The 18,001-nt window shown below is 42.7% G+C and overlaps 1 protein-coding gene across 2 annotated transcripts in view; it reads right to left on the bottom strand.

Moving 5' to 3' along the window:
- FRAS1 (Fraser extracellular matrix complex subunit 1) overlaps nucleotides 1–18,001 on the bottom strand; it is a 730,981-nt gene that overhangs the window by 397,129 nt on the left and 315,851 nt on the right. Inside the window, exons 1-2 of one of the 2 annotated variants that reach the window (XM_068233565.1) lie at nucleotides 11,511–11,535; nucleotides 3,263–3,352 (exon numbers count right to left, since the gene is read on the bottom strand). In XM_068233565.1, coding sequence (XP_068089666.1) covers nucleotides 3,263–3,352; nucleotides 11,511–11,531 — 111 coding nt within the window. In that variant the 5' untranslated portion in view covers nucleotides 11,532–11,535. Of the gene's footprint in view, nucleotides 1–3,262; nucleotides 3,353–11,510; nucleotides 11,536–18,001 lie in introns of those variants that run through there. The other variant, XM_068233564.1, reaches the window with a different exon arrangement.

Genomic DNA, 18,001 nt, shown 5'->3' with positions numbered 1-18,001 from the left:
TGTAACTGACTGTATGCTGTACACATCCATCTACTGTTCCTGCAGCTATGAGTTTAAACTGCTGCTGGTTTCTGGGCAAGATGCCTCTGTTAGGCCCAGGTTCATCCCCAGTCATAAGTTTCAGTGAGTGATACCTCCCAGATGTCAGACATGCTGCCCATGATTCCTCTGTCTACGGCACAGGTGTCAAACACAAGGCCAGCGGGCGAAATGCGGCTCTCCTTGCCATTTTATGTGGCCCTCGAGAGCTTCCAATGTCCATCACTGTAAGCAGTAAAAGAAAGCCAGCACACTGCCTACCAGCCCAAAGGAGCACACCGGTGACAGTCCTTCTGAATGAAACATTGTCAGTTTGAGCCAGGGAGAAGAAATAACCTATGGGGCCACCCCTAGCAAAACTAGCATGTGGCCCCCTCCTTGGATCCAAGCCACCCTGGTAACTGGTAAATCACACACACCTACTCCCCCCCCCCCATCACCCCACATAACATAGTACCGCAGTAGTGCAGTGTAATGTTTGACTGCTCCAGCGATACATTATCTCTTCTGTTCTTCCTGGCAATCAAAGGCTAAGTGCTTCCATACTTTCTTCTCTTGATCAAGTGACCTGCCCAGCGGGAGGTGCCGACGGACCCGTCGTTTGCTTCTGTAGTGTGTATGTACTACAGAAGCAAACGACGGGTCCGTCGGCACCTCCTGCGGGGCGGACTTTAAGCAGACTGTAGTGCGTGTGTAAGGCTGTTCCTGAACGATCCGCCCGACTGCTGAAAACCCGCCCAGTGGAAGGTGCCGACGGACCCGTCGTTGGCTGCTGTAGTGCGGTGTACGCGCCTTAAGGAACAAGAGGTGTGCTGCATGTGGCTGTCAGGAAGATCAGAGGATATGCAAAGCAGTACTGGAGCAGGTAAATATTAAACTGCTCCACTGCACTCATCTGCAGAAGGGGAGGAGCAGGACCCTCACGGTCTATATACTGTATCTACATCACTTCGTTTGAAATTGCTCAAAAAATTTAAATCTTTATAAACAATTTGGCCCACGACTTAGGCTATGTTATAGATTTTGGCCACGGCCCTTACGTGATTGAGTTTGACACCCCCGGTCTACGAACTGCTGTGTCCCAAATCCTGCTTGTTCCTCTATCCTGGATTGGTTTGCATCCCACCTGCTCAGTTTTTAGAGACCCCCTCAGTCCAGATCATGTCTTCTGAAGGCTGCAAGTTTCCATTATATCTGTATCCAGCTTGACCCATATGTGTCTCTGTTTATGAGTACCCTCTGAACCCCAACCCTGTCTGCATCAAACTTAAACCCAAGCAGTGTTCAGTCCACGCCTCCTGTGCCTGTGTTGGTCCTACCAGCCACCAGCCTAGATAACTGCCTCATTTCTACACAGCACCCCAGAAGACACAGAAGATCCATGTCTCCTGGCTGGCAATCATGACAGGCTGAATCTATGAGACGTTAATCAAACAAGAGTTCTGGTGAAAGATTCACCTTAAATTTCTGCATGTATTTTTTTACATTTCATCAGTGAAACCACAGACTCTATTTGGAGAAAAGTAGAGAACATAAGTGATCCAACATACAAGGACTGGAGTTAAAGTAATTTGCCACTAGGTGGCACATGTTTGTTGAAAGGCCACTGAAAAAGAGAGCATCTATTCATAGCAAGGACTTATCTTTAATACATGCAGGACATCCTAAATGTATTAAAATGTCACAGAGGCTGCTGCATATGACTGCAGTCACACAGATTCTAATACAGTAATTTTTCAATAGGCGTAAAACAGAGACTTTTAAAAACATCAAAAGATGTGTCCACAGCTGTATCAACACCATACTATCCCTCATATGACACACAAATCACTCCACTATGGCCTCAATTAATGCTGAAAACAGCAGACTTTCCCGAGCATTTAGCAAAGTGTCAATTCATAAAGGCTGTTACCGCATAAAAAACTGACATTACTGAGCAGTGAGGGAAATTACCGACTTGGCTGTAGTTACCTCCAACACATGTCAGTAAATTGTAAGCAAATGTCAATTCATAAAGCCTTCAACAAGCGGTAAGCCAGACAATAATTACGACACGTCTGGTGAGGTCTTAACAAGTTACCGACACCTCTGGTGAGGTCTTAACAATGCAAAGTGCAGGGAGCCGAAAGTCTGTGCAGGGAGCCGAAGTCTGTGTGAGTCATCTGTGCAGGGATCCAAAGTCTGTGTGAGTCATCTGTGCAGGGATCCAAAGTCTGTGTGAGTCATCTGTGCAGGGATCCAAAGTCTGTGTGAGTCATCTGTGCAGGGATCCAAAGTCTGTGTGAGTCATCTGTGCAGGGAGCCGAAGTCTGTGTGAGTCATCTGTGCAGGGATCCAAAGTCTGTGTGAGTCATCTGTGCAGGGAGCCGAAGTCAGTGTGAGTCATCTGTGCAGAGAGCTGAAGTCTGTGTGAGTCATCTGTGCAGGGAGCCGAAGTGTGTGTGAGTCATCTGTGCAGGGAGCCAAAGTCTGTGTGAGTCATCTGTGCAGGGAGCCGAAGTCTGTGTGAGTCATCTGTGCAGAGAGCTGAAGTCTGTGTGAGTCATCTGTGCAGGGAGCCGAAGTCTGTGTGAGTCATCTGTGCAGGGAGCCGAAGTCTGTGTGATTCATCTGTGCAGGGAGCCAAAGTCTGTGTGAGTCATCTGTGCAGGGAGCCAAAGTCTGTGTGAGTCATCTTTGCAGGGAGCCGAAGTCTGTGTGAGTGATCTGCGCAGGGAGCCGAAGTCTCTGCAAGTCTGTGCAGGGAACCGTAATTACAGCTTGTAACAAAAGAGAGATATCGCCACACTTCTGCTGTACCGCTCAATGGGCTGCAGTAATTTACCGAACTTCAAAGGCAGCTGTGAAAATCTTTATGAATTAGCACACAAAGGTCTAAAATACCGAATGCCGTATTTTCCCTCCCAGATTTTTTTTATCGCACTGCTTTTATGAATCGAGGCCTATATGTTGAAATGACAGCCTAAAAAGCATCTCATAATGCTAAAAAAAAAATCTTTGTTAATAGATGCTCTATGCAAACATAAATTAATAAATTAATACATTTCAACATGCATATTTTGATGGCTAATAGAAAACAATCACTGTTCAAGTTATACTTATGATGAGTTCCCCATGCATTTTAATTTATGTGTATACAACAACAAAAAAACACGGGTTCATATCTCAAAATAAGATAAACTGCTCATCATAATTCTGCTTAAAATGGAAATGTTTCTCTTACCTCTCTGTCCTGGGCTTTATGGAGACAATAGCTAGTGCTTAATACACATTCTGGACAGCACTTGCCCTCAAAATGGACTAATTCTTCACCCTGATAAAGAAAGGCAGATTATTTTAGTGTGAGGAATGTACTTTTGCTGAGCTCATACTGTTTGCTGTGTAAACAGCAACTAAATGGTGGAATTCAAAGATTTGACTGTATTCATTTTAAGAATTGTCTGGAGGACTCTGTGAAAAATGAGCAAACGCAGCACATTAGTGCTGAGCCAATTCTCCACACTTATAAACCTAAGGTCCTCACCCAACATAAACACAAGTGCTTCTGACTTTCTAATGAGCTCAAAGATAAGAAACACAGAAGCACATGAACAAATCACCAATACAAGTATGCTATAGTAGACTGCTTTGTTAATACAGAATGTCAAAGTGCTAAATATTCTCAGAGGGCATTAAACAGCTTGAGGCTTCAAGTAAATTAGCGCACGACTGATGCTATAATAAAAGCTATACATAATTGTATTTGTTGAAAGTAGGGCAGTGACCACAGCAATAAAAGTGTGAATTTTCTCTTTGTCCGAACAATGGTTTTTGTTTTTTGTTTTGTTTTTTTGTTATGTTTTTTTTTTTATTTTAAGCTAGGACAAAGAGAATGGCAGTATGTTCACTTTCCAGCACAAAATTGTAGTGACAACTATTAATATTGAGCATTAAAGCTCACCTAAACCCAAAACTGAATAAGGAAAATTCTACAAGCAATGACTTTAATTAGTGTAATTTAAGAATATTATTTTTGTACCTGAATTTTTCATTTAGAAAAAGCCTTTGCATAGGTAGCTCTACTCTTCTTACTGAATTAGAACCTCTGCTGCTGGTTATTCCCTGTTACCAAAGCTAAGGTCTCAAAATTGATCACCATCTGCTGCTTGTTAAAAGGAACCAAGCACCACTTTTCCCCCTGGTTTCTAATAGCTATAGGAGCTGCCATGTTCCCCCCTCCCCTTCTAGCTGCCCATTGTTTATCCAGGGGAAGATGTGAAGATAGCATGTGTGGCATCTGTAAACCCTTTCAAGCACAGTATTCTGTCTACACACCATCTGCTGATGAAAGCTTTTGTTTGTTTTATGCTAATGTGTGCAATAAAATAATTACATCAGTCCTTATTCGCCTGAAACTTCTGCGGTTAGGCGGGCCGTGGAAGTAGAGTAATAAAACTCTCTGCTAAAGTTTGGAATGTGAAAATAAGAAGTAAAATGGAAGTTTTTTTTTTTTTACTAATCAGCCACATTCTTGGCAAGTATATTTAATGTGCTATTGACATGCACTGGGTGCTAAAAAAACGGTGCTTGGTTCACTTTAACTACAAGGTTCTGCTTCTATATGTAGACATCTTTCTTTCAATGTAATGCTGGGATTCTGGATATTGTTCCATCAATTGGCAGAAGCAATGTCCCAGGCTGTACAGATCCTGCCTCCTCGTTAGCCCCATTGTTGGAGTCTATTCAATAATGGCTGGTAAAATTCACATGCGCAGACAGCGTAAGTAAATCTTAACGGTTGTTATGCAAACAATGTAATGCATATTATTAACTGTGCATAATATGCATTATTCTCACAATGTGTGCTTTGCTTGCTGTTAAAGTAAACAATTTTTCAAAATCTTTAAAAAATAATTGCCTAGCACTTGTAATTATGGAAGTGGCAGCTAAAGCTTATTTTTTACTTTAATCGTTCTATAGTTTCAGAAAGTTGGTATCCCTTTAAGAGGAATGGCTCATGTTCATGGGGGAGACAGCTTTAGTTAGAACAGTGCAGTGTAATTTATTTGCAGCTTCTCCCACACCACAGCTTGTTCTGAAACGACCACCGCAGTGTAGTATGTTGGTATATGATACTATGAGGAGTGAAAAACCAATGCTCTGCTCCTATGGTGGCAGGCAAATAGTTACAGGAGTGAGTCTCTCCCTCCCCTCACCCCAGATGTGAGCCATCGCACATACGCCCAAACAGCAGTGACCCGAAGGGTGATTTGAACATAAATTTACTTCACATCCAGTGGTAGTTTGCCAAGCTGCGCTTGCTATAACGCTGCCTGGTCCAGGCCAATGCACAGAAGCTCACATCGAAGGGAGACCTCCTCTCATCTGACAAACTCCTCTCCTCTGCCTGACTAGGAATGAGAGTACTCGCTCCTCATGCTAATCCTAATGCGGTGGTCATGTGATTTAAAACACGCTGTGCTGTGGTGGAGGCTGTAAATAGATTAGTCCAAACTGTTCTTCACAGAGCAGCATCCCCTATCATCATGGACTGTTCCTAAATCCGTCGCCGTCAGTATGCTGACTTTCAGGTACAGTTTGAAAAAACCTGACAGTTTACACAGATATCATTATCAGAGTCATTTATTACAATTGTTACCTCATTCATTCATGGTGCTTGCACATAATTGATTAGTTTGATAGTGTTCCTTTAACACACACTACGTAAATAGAGTGACATGCATTAAACAGGCATGCTTTGTGTGTTTAATGCAAGTTATACAAACTACATAATAAGTGTTTTGCCAATGAGTGAATAGATTCTTAGGGCCTGTCTCAACTTGTCAGTTTTTCTGTGTGTTGCATCAGTTTATCAGCATGAGTTGTCTGACAGTTTTGCATTGCTGTCAATTGCTTTTCTGCATGTTAAAAACACATTCAAGTGTGAACTAGCCCATTTATTAACATTGATTGCAGTTTTCCTGTGCAGGAAATGCACAGAAAAACTGACGAGTGGAGACAGACCCTTTGGCGTCAATTCACCAGAGGTTACCAACCTATTTATCTCTTGGGAGGTAATTTACCTCCTGTGATATCTCCAAATAGCAATTCTCCAGAAGTATAGGGGAAAATATCGACAGAGAGAAATGCAAGAGATAAATGTGAGATAAGTATGAGATAAATAAGTGATAGTTAGTAGTTAGTTTTTCTCCAAATCACAATTCACCAGGGAAGAAAGGGGGTGTGGCCATTCGTTATTTTTTCATTTCTTTATCCCCTGAATGAACCTGGAGATATCGTGGTTTTCACACAGCAGCTGCTGCTGTGGAAGATGGAGCCTTTTGAGCTTACTCTGTTAGGCCTGGTGCACACCAAAAACCGCTAGCAGATCCGCAAAATGCTAGCAGATTTTGAAACGCTTTTTCTTATTTTTCTGTAGCATTTCAGCTAGCATTTTGCGGTTTTGTGAAGCGTTTTTGGTGTAGTAGATTTCATGTATTGTTACAGTAAAGCTGTTACTGAACAGCTACTGTAACAAAAAACGCCTGGCAAGCCGCTCTGAAGTGCCGTTTTTCAGAGCGGTTTGCGTTTTTCCTATACTCAACATTGAGGCAGAAACGCCTCCGCAATCCAAAATCTGCAGTAGCCCGGGAGTATGCGTTTCTGCAAAACGCCTCCCGCTCTGGTGTGCACCAGCCCATTGAAATACATCACCCAAGCGTATCTGCAGCCGCAAGCGGATCGCAAAACGCAGCCGGACCGCTCTGGTGTGCACTAGGCCTTAGAGCTTGCTTCTATTATGAGGAGACGAAGGCGCAAGAGGAGGGTCTGTTTAATCTCCCCTCATATTTTTCGTGAGAGAACAGTTCTTGATAATTTTACTGAGACAGAGGTGGTGAAGAAGTTCAGACTCACTCGTGATATGATTTATGATATGATCCGGCAGTAAAAGGCGGGAATACTCTGGTCACGTAGTGGTAAAACTCCGCCTCCTACCCACAATGCTTCACCTTCAAGCTTACAGAGAGGAAAAGTATCCCATGTAAATCATTAATACTGATTACCTAACTCTCTGCTTTCTCACACTTTCCTCATGCATATCTCTCCATTATCCCCTGCTATCGAACATTTTTCTCTCTGTCCTCTCACACTGGTGAATTGACTCCAGAGTGTTAAAATACCTCATGAGATAAACTACCTACCTTTTTTCTCTTAGTAAATCCTCTCTGGTGAATTGACGCCAATATCTCTTACTACTTTAGAACTGACAGGGTACAGTGGATGTGCATTATAACTGCAAAAGCCTGATCTCACTATTCGGACATTTGATGGTTCCCAATAACAGTACCAAGACAATACATCAGTATGATGTCTACTAGACTGAGGCTGCTTGCTAAACTACCAAGCAGTATATATATAAACCTGTGCCAGGCTTTAAAACAGACTATGATTTTCCTTTAAAGTTTATTTTCTGAGCTTGAGTCTGGTCACAGCAGAGACATGAACACCAACTTACAGATTTCCCACTGATGGAAAAATATTGCAGAAATGTATAAAGTGTGTACATCAAAGGCTGCATTTACTGAGGATGCTTAGCAGATGCAGGTAGGAGGTAATGTACTTTGCTCTTAGCAAAAAAGGTGCCAGGAATGTGGTGTGATGTACAATATATTAAGTCATGAGATAGTGGAAGCACCTAAGCTGAACTTTCCTTGTAGGACAGCTTTTTTTTTTCTTTTTGATAAATCCACCTAAAGAATGCTTGGGGGAGGACTGGGAAAAGCTTTACAGAAATAAATATGTGCTTTAAATATACAAACATAAAACCCTATGTAAAGTATTTTGTAGTAGTAGGCTATCCACAGAGTTTCACTATGAGGATCTAGAAGTTGAAAAGCAAATGGTATTTAAGTGTAATAATTTCACAGACATTGACATTAAAGGGGCACTATGACAAAAAATTGTAAAATTTAAAATATGAGCAAACAAACAAATAAGAAGTATGGTTTTTTTCAGAGTAAAATGAGCCATAAATTACTTTTCTCCTATGTTGCCGTCACTTACAGTAGGTAGTAGAAATCTGACAGAAGCGACGGGTTTTGGACTAGTTCATCTCTTCATGGGGGGATTCTCAGGGATTTATTTATTTTCAAAAGCACTTAGTGAATGGTAGTTGCTCTGTCCAACTGCCAAAAATCTGTGTAGCGAGCAGGGAAGCTGCCCAGCATCATTGTTTAAATCCTTTTTGGGGAATATCTTTATATAGAATAAAAGCCTTGCTGAGAATCCCCTATGAAGAGATGGACTAGTAAGAAACCTGTCGCTTCTGTCAGATTTCTACTGCCTATTGTATATGACAGCAACATAGGAGAAAAGTAATTTATGGCTCACTTTACTATGGAAAAAACATACTTTTTATTTGTCTATGTTTGCACATATTTTACATTTTATTTATTTATTATTACATTAGTTTTTTCGCCATAGTGCCCCTTTAAAGAGAACCTAAACCGAGAAGGATGTGGATTTTGATTTTTACTTTTAAAATAATACCAGTTGCCTGACTCTCCTGCTGATCCTGTTTCTCTAATACTTTTAGCCACAGCCCCTGAACAAGCATGCAGATTAGGTGCTCTGACTAAAGTCAGACTGGATTAGCTGCATGCTTGTTTCAGGTGTGTAATTCAGCCACCACTGAAGCCAAAGAGATCAGCAGGACTGACAAGCAACTGGTATTGTTTAAAAGGAAACATCCATATCCCTCTCAGTTAAGGTTCCCTTTAAGGGTATGGTGAAAGTAAATATAACTGTTTTACAGATTATGCAACATGACTTGTAACCAGCTTAGTATAATAGCTTACTTTATGTTATCATGTCACTATTCTGTTGCTAGTAGTTAGTGTAGTAAAGGTGGGAAACATATAATTGATGTAATGATTTGATACCATGTAGTTCACAATTCCAGAGCCTGTCATAAAAACTTGACATTACCATTGAAGCTGGAATTTTAGCAGTTTGGTCATCCAGTATTTTTCAGAATTCATGTGCTAGACTGCTTGCTTAGGATATATATTAAAAGGGAATATGAAAGGTTTTGCAGATCATAGCTTTTGAAGGAAAAAATATATTTAGGGGAATGACTTACAAATGTTTTACTATTAAACACCCAAAACATCATTTAGTTCAAGGGTCCTCCTACTACTACACCATCAGCCCTCAAATACTTCAGGAGAGCCTTGTGGCCTCTTGCAGCCAAGGACTACCAACACAGGAGCCCCTTAAGGATGTGTACTGTCACAGTTCCTTTTCTCCCTGTATACAAACAACTGCAGGTCCAAGGCAACCTCTGTCTAAGTAATCAAGTTTGCCGATGACACCATCATAGTTGGCCTCATCTCCAAAAATGATGAGCAGGAGTACCACCACCAGGTTGATAGAATTTTCATCTGGTGCAGGAAGACAGGCCTGGTCCTCAACACCACAAAAACCTTGAAGAGGATTGTAGACTTTAGGAGGCACGCTCCCACCCCACCCCCAATCTGCATTGACTGCACAGTAGTTGAAAGCATTTACTGTGCACGCTTCCTGGGCACTACCATCTTCCAAGGACCTGACCTGGAAGGCCAACACCGCCTCCACCTAAAGGAAAGCCCAGCAGAGGCTATTTTTCCTCCACCAACTAAAGAAGTTCGGTATGGCCCAAAAACCTCTAATGAGCTTCTACTCTGCCACAACTGAATCTGTCCTCTGCATATCCATCCTGGTTCCTCCACCAGCGACAGACAAAAACTATAGAGGGTCATCAGATCAGCAGCGAGGATTATCGGGAAACCACTCCCCCCTCTGGGCTAAGCAACAAAACTGGTGTGTTTGTGAAAAACAAGCACAGGGGAGTGGGTTGGTTAGGCTACATGGAGTACATGCTGACTCAGGTTCACTTTAAACAAAGTTGTGGATGTTTCTGCCTGTCTAGTAACCAAGCTTTATGATTATGACGCCACATCAAACCTGCCTCAGACCTGCTGGGTAGGTACTCCCTGGCTTACCTGGCACCATTTTTGAAACTGTGAATTTCCCTTTTAAAATGGAATTTTATATTTAGCATATGAGAATGGGCTGCTTCTACAATGTCAACAGAAGCAGCAGATAGCGTGTATATTGGAGCAGAAGCAAGATTAGTCATAAAACTATGCAGCATTATTAATCAGAATCTTATTTTGTGTTATGTTAAGCACTCTTGATTATAAGCACACTACCACTTTAAGTAACAGTAAACATAAGACCAGCATTTTGGCATGTACATAAAATATTGTGAAAACTGGTTTTGTGCACACAGAACATGTCATATGAATAACAGTTCATAGTAATTAATGTAAACTCATGTCAAAAGTTTATATAAAATTCCCCAAAACTTTTTGAAGTTGACTTATGCACATAGAAAAACTTCAGACCACATAACAGGCAAAGGATGGTAAAAAGTTTTCCAGTTAAACAGTCACTGTGGGTCAGAAAAAACAAGGCTCGCTAGTAATACAGCGGCTCTCATGAAATAGCTGCAAATAGTACACAGTCAGGAAAGTTAGTATAGCTTGAAATAAACACAGAAGTTGACAGCACTGCAAAGTCACAAGCAGTATACTTTAATGAAGTTATTTGCAAATGTATGCAGTATGAGCAAGCCGGGCTTGCTGGCAAAGGAAACAAAATATATTACATCCAGTTAGTCAATGTAAACAAAATACATTATAACTTTCAGTTCCTTAAATATCATAATCAGTGGCAATTAAAATGGTTGGTTGAATGTGCCAGATTTATCTCATAAATAAAGCAGTGTGTCAGCACTCATATCGTTTCTAGTGCAGAGGTTTCCAATATAATCGTAAATAGCAACAGTAAATGTATACTTGCTAATCCTGCTTTGAGTATGGAAGATTGAATCTGCTTGGGTGTGCTCTAGGTATTGTCGGGTTATTATCACTTAATATTGCCTGATGGTATATGGGAGCTGCCATAATCCTCACTGGCTCCGCTGATTGTGTGCCAGGCACCCATAGAGGCCAGTACTATATCCCAGCATGTTCCACTGAGCAATACTACAAGCATTTATTCAGAATGATTCCTTCTGTGTATGTCAAACCTGTATGTATTGTAATCCTTTTTTTATGCTGGTGTCGCATACAGGACAGAGATGTATCAATTGTATGTGTAAATAAATGTTACTGTGTAGTGTAGATTGGGGTGGTGAACTTTAAATCTGTTTTGAAATGTACATATAATATTGTTATTAACATTCAGTTTAAAGGTGAATTACATGACTTTCCTTTTTTTCTTCAAAAGGTTATCAGCTACAATGGCTTCAATATTCCTGACACACATTGGGTAAATATACACTGTTTTAGAAGTGTTCAGGGATCAATATCTAATAGAGATGTAAAGGACAAGAATGGGCAGCACATCATAGGGCTCTGTCAGTGTAAAAGAAAGCCCTTATTTACCAGTACTGTGTTGTATGTCATTATAGCTTATTCACCCACAGGGGACAAAAGATAAGGACATGAAGATGGCCTTTATGAAAATACGCTATTCAGGACACATCCTACATAATAAAAACCCCTGTGCCTCTGTGTCCTCCTGTGTCCCTCTGTCTCCAGACCTGACAGTTTGCTGTCTGTGAACCTCATTGCATTGTGGGAATTAAAAGCTTTTTCCAACTGCCAAGAAAGCAACATCTCCCTGTGTGCATATATTTCGGACAGCAGTTGCAGATGAGCTAGAGGGACAAGTCTGTGCGCGTTGTGGGGGGTAGCGGCCGTGGTCTAGCTCATGTTTTTTAATGGACAGGCCTTCTTACTATTAGGGAATAAAGATAAACATACATGAGGGCATATTGACCACATTACAGTTAAATTAGAAAAAAAGAAAAAGGAGAGGAGCGCTCTCTGGTTCATTAACTTTTTTAATTTTGCTTCTCGCACAAAGATAAAAAAATAAAACTCGCAATGTTCAACTTAGATTAAAACTCATCACAATGTAATGTATCACCGTGTCCTTGATGTTAAATCACCGATCTGACTGCCTCCACACTATGGCCAGTAGTAATGGAAATCCAATGGATCAGATCACGCCAGTGAGATGTGGTACACAGGAGTTTGCGGCAGCTGCCCTGCGCCTAGGATGTCATGATGCATTTCGGCGTTCCACGCCTTCGTCAGATGACGTCATGGCGCAGAAGGGCAAGTTTAAAAGGCGTATCGTTGCTTAGCAACGTTACGGGCGCACCGAAGGTGGCCGAGTGGGACCAATATTACTATACGCTTATCATGCGGATGAAAGGGCGCATAAGACGCCCTGGGTTGCGTAGCAACAGGAATATGCAAGCCGGGGCGGTGTGCTCCTATAACTGGATAAGGTCCAGCAGTGGTGGGCGTATTGCAAATAAGCAAGTACATATATTGCATAAGTAAATACATTAGTGTGCGTATAACTACATCAATATAAGTAGTGGGCGGGCAAAGTCAAATATACAGTATTAGTGCATGCTCTTAAAAAGCAGAAAGGGCGTAACAAACGGCAGGTTGCTAAGCAACCTAAAATACAACTTTAAAAGGTGACGAAGCCATAGCTAAAAAAACATATATCGTTGTGTGCAACGTTGCGGGCTCACCTATGGTGGTTGGGTGGAACCAATATTGGTATGCGGCGGTTGGGAGGGCACTTGAGAGGCCTAGGGTTGCGTCGCAATCGCAGTAAACATGCCGAGGCGGTGCGTTCTTATAACTGGATGAAATCCGGCGGTGGTGGGCGGGCTATGGCTAATGCAATATTGTGCGCGTAACTGCATTGTTGGAGGTGATGGGCGGGCATAAGCAAATATATTAGTGCATGCTCTTAAAAGAACAGAAAGGACGTAATGATGATCAGGTTGCTAAGCAACCTAAAATACAACTTTAAAGAGCGATATGCTCCCATGTGCGGTTACGAAGCGTATGCTCCAAGAGGCTAAAGATGGAGAATTGGAATTTTAAAGTTAAAAGTGGGATCATTTGCGGAAGAATCAGAGGCAGCAACCTTTGCGTTCCTCTGGCTCACCGTGGTGGAATGGGAGAAATATGTGGGGGAATCTCAACTACATCTGTTACATGCCGTGTATAACAAATTTTACACATATAGAATGATAATAGCAATATACATAGTAAATCCTTGTTTACAAGGAAGCAAATAAATAAGCAAATAAAAATTTATGTAAAGGTAGGAGGTAGAATTAGATAGCCGAGTTCATGGGAAATATCTGAACTATACATACATCAATATAATCTCATATTAAAAGTGACAAAACAATTAATGGCTCCATCAAACTCACTATCACGATTACTTATAGATAAAATGTCATTCCATATCATATAAATATATTTTTGTGTACATACATACAGGGGTTCATGCTCACACATGCCCAAGTAGCTACGTAATAAAAGGCTGCACGCTAACTGGGGCTTTTGCCGTTGAGTGTATATGTTACGGCCAGAACCCGAAGTTTGGCCACTTCGGGTTCTGGCCGGCCAATGTGCGAAGTGGCCGCTGCGCTGCGGCCAATGTGAGGAATGGAATGATTCATGTAACATGAATGTATCTTCTGGCCGCAGCGGGCAAATGTATCGCAACCTAGTTCATTTAATGACATTAAGCCGGTGGCAATGAAACAGATGAAGCCGCTGGCTTTTGCTCTGCCTCTCTCTCCTTCTCTTACTATTGGCAGCCGGGGCGTGTCCCCTCCGGAGTCGTTCGTCGCGGCAGGGAAGCCTGCCGTTCTTGCAGAGCGGGTGCTGGCAGAAGCAATGTCTGCAGCCTCCCCGCTCTGCTTTCCCTGGCGCGACGTATGACTCCCGGACACGCGTGTCCCCGCCGGCTGGCCATAAGAAAAGGAGAGAGAGGCGGGGGGAGGAGAGAGAGAGAGGCAGAGCAAAAGCCGGCGGCTTCATCTGTTTCACTGCCGCCGGCTTAATGTCATTAAATTAACTAGGTTGCGATACATTTGCCCGCTGCGGCCAGAAGATACATTCATTTTACATGAATCATTCCATTCCTCACATTGGCCGCAGCGCAGCGGCCACTTCACACATTGGCCGGCCAGAACCCGAAGTGGCCGGCCAGAACTAGAAGTGGCCAAACTTCGGGTTCTGGCCGTAACATATATATAGAAGCCATATGAACCTTGTCTCCTTGAAAAGGACTACTGAGCGCGCTCAAGATGGCAGCCTCTCTTTTTACCTGCTCCACACCTTGTCTCGGCTCTGGGAAGCATTAATCACATATATGCACAGAAGGAACAAAAATACTTAGAGATTATGCACCATGAAATCTCTGGCTACAACTGGAACCTTCTGGGAAACGTGGAAGATTATGGATGGCTAAATTACAAGCTGGATTGTACTCACCATCAAAGTCCTGTGTAGCTGACCTTGGTTTTGGAGTCCTGCATGGGATTGGGAAGCTGATAATCCACACAAACAAACAAAAGCCTTCTCTACTCCTACAAGGGCACACAATGGGATAGGATTTCTCCACCAGGATACTCATGAGGTCCACAGCTTCAAACAAACCAACACATCAAAAAAGCATGTCCAGGCAACACAGCAGGCAGATCTCCTACCTTCCCAAGTCCTCTTCCCAAGGTAAGGGAATTCATCCTCCTTCCCCAAACACCAGTAATATCTTCCAGCTGGCAATCCGTTTTTTGCAGACTGTACAAATACTTAAATGCATTCAGAGGCTGAAATTATATTGACTCTATTGCCTTTCTAAGTGAACCTTAGTAGGCCCCATGTTTCTGCATATCAATGGAATTTTCACACCTCTCCTATTTGATTCACAAGGCCAGCAGTTTGCTTTTGTCTACCCCCCACTGATAAACAACATCAATCAAAGGAAGAGCTTACTTAACCCATTCATTCCCAAAGAGCAATGTTAATCTATACAGCCAGTATCTTACTATCTCTCAGGCCATCAAGAGCTGCATCTCACTTTGGGAAAAAACAAGCTAATTTGCTGCAATCTCTAGGGATTTTAAATAAAACGCACAGAGGAAAAAAAGGTGGCCAGGCCCATACAAAATGCCACACTCAGACTCAGTCCAACTTCAGGGACCCAGGCCCATTCAAGGGAAAGAACTTTCCAGCGATCTCCAGTGATGTGTACTGGAAATCAGAGGCTGAAAGTAGCAGAAGTTACCATGTCCCTAGTCAGAGATGCAGTAACACAGCGGCAGTGAACCCAGTCGCCAATGCTAAGCCCCATGCAGTCACCGCATTGCTCTGCAATGCCCGCTCTATAAACAATATTGCGGACCTTATTCAGACATGAGATTTTTCATGCATCACTGAAACCTGGATTGATGCCAATGCGGGCCCCACATTGGAAGCAACCATCCCATACAATTACTCAGTCCTAAGTGAGGGAAGACGAGACCGCAGAGGAGGGGGTGTAGCAATTTGTGGCAAAACAACTCTGCAGCTCAGAGCCCTGAATGTTGGCTCAACAAAGTCTTTTGAATGTATAGGTGCCCAGATCTCAGCTGGTAAAGGCTTAAAAATTTTAGTGGTTTATCGTCCTCCTGGAGATGCTGACCCATTCCTACAGGAATTCTCAGAACTTCTGGCAATGCTAACTCTGTCTTATCCGAGATGGATCATCCTTGGTGACTTCAACGTCTGGGCTGATGACACTCAATCACAAAATGCAAATGAACTAATAAATCTCATGGGTGGACTAGGCTTCACACAAGTTGTAAAATCTGCTACCCACAGAGGAGGGCATACGCTAGACTTACTGTTCCACCTTGGAATGGACATTAGTAACATAACAGTAACCCCAGTGGTGTGGTCAGACCATCACATAATACAGTTTACTATTGAACATCACCCTATCAAGCAGCTCCCTAAAGAAACAATCAAAATCCGTCCCCTGAATAAATTAACACCGGAGAGGATAACTGCCAACCTGGATTTTACAAATCTGCTCCACAGTCAAATGGACCCAAACACTCTAGTAACCCAGTACAACAACACGATATATGAAACACTTGACAGTATTGCCCCATGGCGCACCAAATCAGCAACCAAAAAGCAGAAAGCTAATTGGTTTGACAAAACCATCATGGATCTAAAAAAGAAAGGGCGCAGACTTGAAAGACAGTGGCGTAAAGCAGGGTCTGAGGAGCACAAATCTAGCCTAATTCAACACCTCAGACAATATCAACAAGCAATAACCAAGAAAAAAATCAGACTTTATCTCGCACAAAATATCTACAGCCAACAACAGAGCTGGTCACCTCTTCCACACAGTGGAATCACTCTGCAATCCTTCCTGCCTAAAAGCCCCAACCACATTCTCCAGGGAAAGGTGTGAAGAATTCTCTGCCTTCTTCACAAACAAGGTGTCTACCATCCGTGCCAGCATTACACCAACATCAATTGACCACTGGACTTTGCATCTGCCTACTACCGTACCACCATGGCAAGTCTTTGACACTCTGAGTGAAGAAGATTTTGGAATTCTCATTCAAAGTCTCCGCCCCACTACCTGCGACCTGGATCCTGGCCCAACTGGATCCTTAATGCAGTGCCCAGAGCTGATCAGGCCAGCACTTCACAAAATCACTCAGTGCTCCTTGCAAAGTGGACTTTTCCCAGAAGAACTAAAGAAAGCAATCATAAAACCCCTTTTGAAGAAACCATCACTAGATCCTGATTCTGTAACCAACTACAGACCTGTTGCGAACTTACCATTCCTATCAAAAGTTATCGAGAAAGTAGTCGCCAACCAGCTGGAAGCCAGGCTTACAGATAACAACATCTTTGATACTTTTCAGTCAGGATTCAGGAAAAGGCACAGCACCGAAACAGCATTAGTCCGAGTAATGAATGATCTACTTACTGCAAGGGACAAGGGTGATTGCTCAATTTTGATTCTTCTTGACTTGCCTGCAGCATTTGATACTGTGGATCATGAAATACTAATCCAGCGACTGAAGAATTACTGTGGCCTAAAGGGTACTGTTCTTAGCTGGTTTCAGACCTTCCTGTCTGGCAGGACACAGCAAGTATGTCTGGGCACACACTACTCTAATCCAGTGCCACTTGCCTATGGAGTTCCACAGGGTTCTGTACTATCACCATTACTCTTTGCAGTCTACATGCTCCCACTGGGCAAAATAATCCAGAACTATGGCCTAGGATACCATTGTTATGCAGATGACACACAACTGTATCTGTCCTTCAAGCCTGGCACCCAAGACCCATCAGCATCCATAAATGCGTGTCTAGTGGATTTACAAAATTGGATGAACACCAGCTGGCTGAGGCTGAACTCTGACAAAACAGAGGTGTTAGTGGTAGGTAGTCCACACATGATGGATAAAGTTCAAAACGCTCACCACCTCAAACTAGCAATTGGGGGAGATACTGTACAGTATAAAGACTCTGTGCGAAACCTTGGGGTGATCCTGGATGGAAATCTAAAACTCAAACAGCAGATATCAGCTGTCGTCAAGTCTTCCTTCTTCCATCTAAGAAATATAGCGAAAATCAAACACCTTATCCCAGCTGAAGACCTACCTGCCCTGGTTCATGCATTTGTATCCTCCCGCCTAGACTACTGCAACGCCCTGTTCATCGGATCTACAGAAAAGGTTCTGCGCCCCTTACAGCTAGTACAGAATGCTGCAGCCAGACTCCTAGCCAATGCCCCCCGCAGCTCACACATCACCCCAGTACTGCAAACTCTTCACTGGTTGCCAGTAAAATGGAGAATCAATTTTAAGATCTGCCTGCTGACATTCAAGGCTCTACACCACATGGGACCCAAATACATAGCGGATCTATTGGAACTTTATGCCCCTCCACGCACCCTCCGCTCTGCCAACAAGATGAAGCTGATTATTCCCAGGATACACTTAACATTTGGTGCTCGGGCCTTTTCCTATGCAGCCCCT

Source organism: Hyperolius riggenbachi, chromosome 1 (assembly GCF_040937935.1).
Source record: "Hyperolius riggenbachi isolate aHypRig1 chromosome 1, aHypRig1.pri, whole genome shotgun sequence".
NCBI lineage: Eukaryota > Metazoa > Chordata > Amphibia > Anura > Hyperoliidae > Hyperolius > Hyperolius riggenbachi.
The sequence above is the reverse complement of the archived record's forward strand: the minus strand, read 5'-3'. Positions and strand labels throughout refer to the sequence as shown.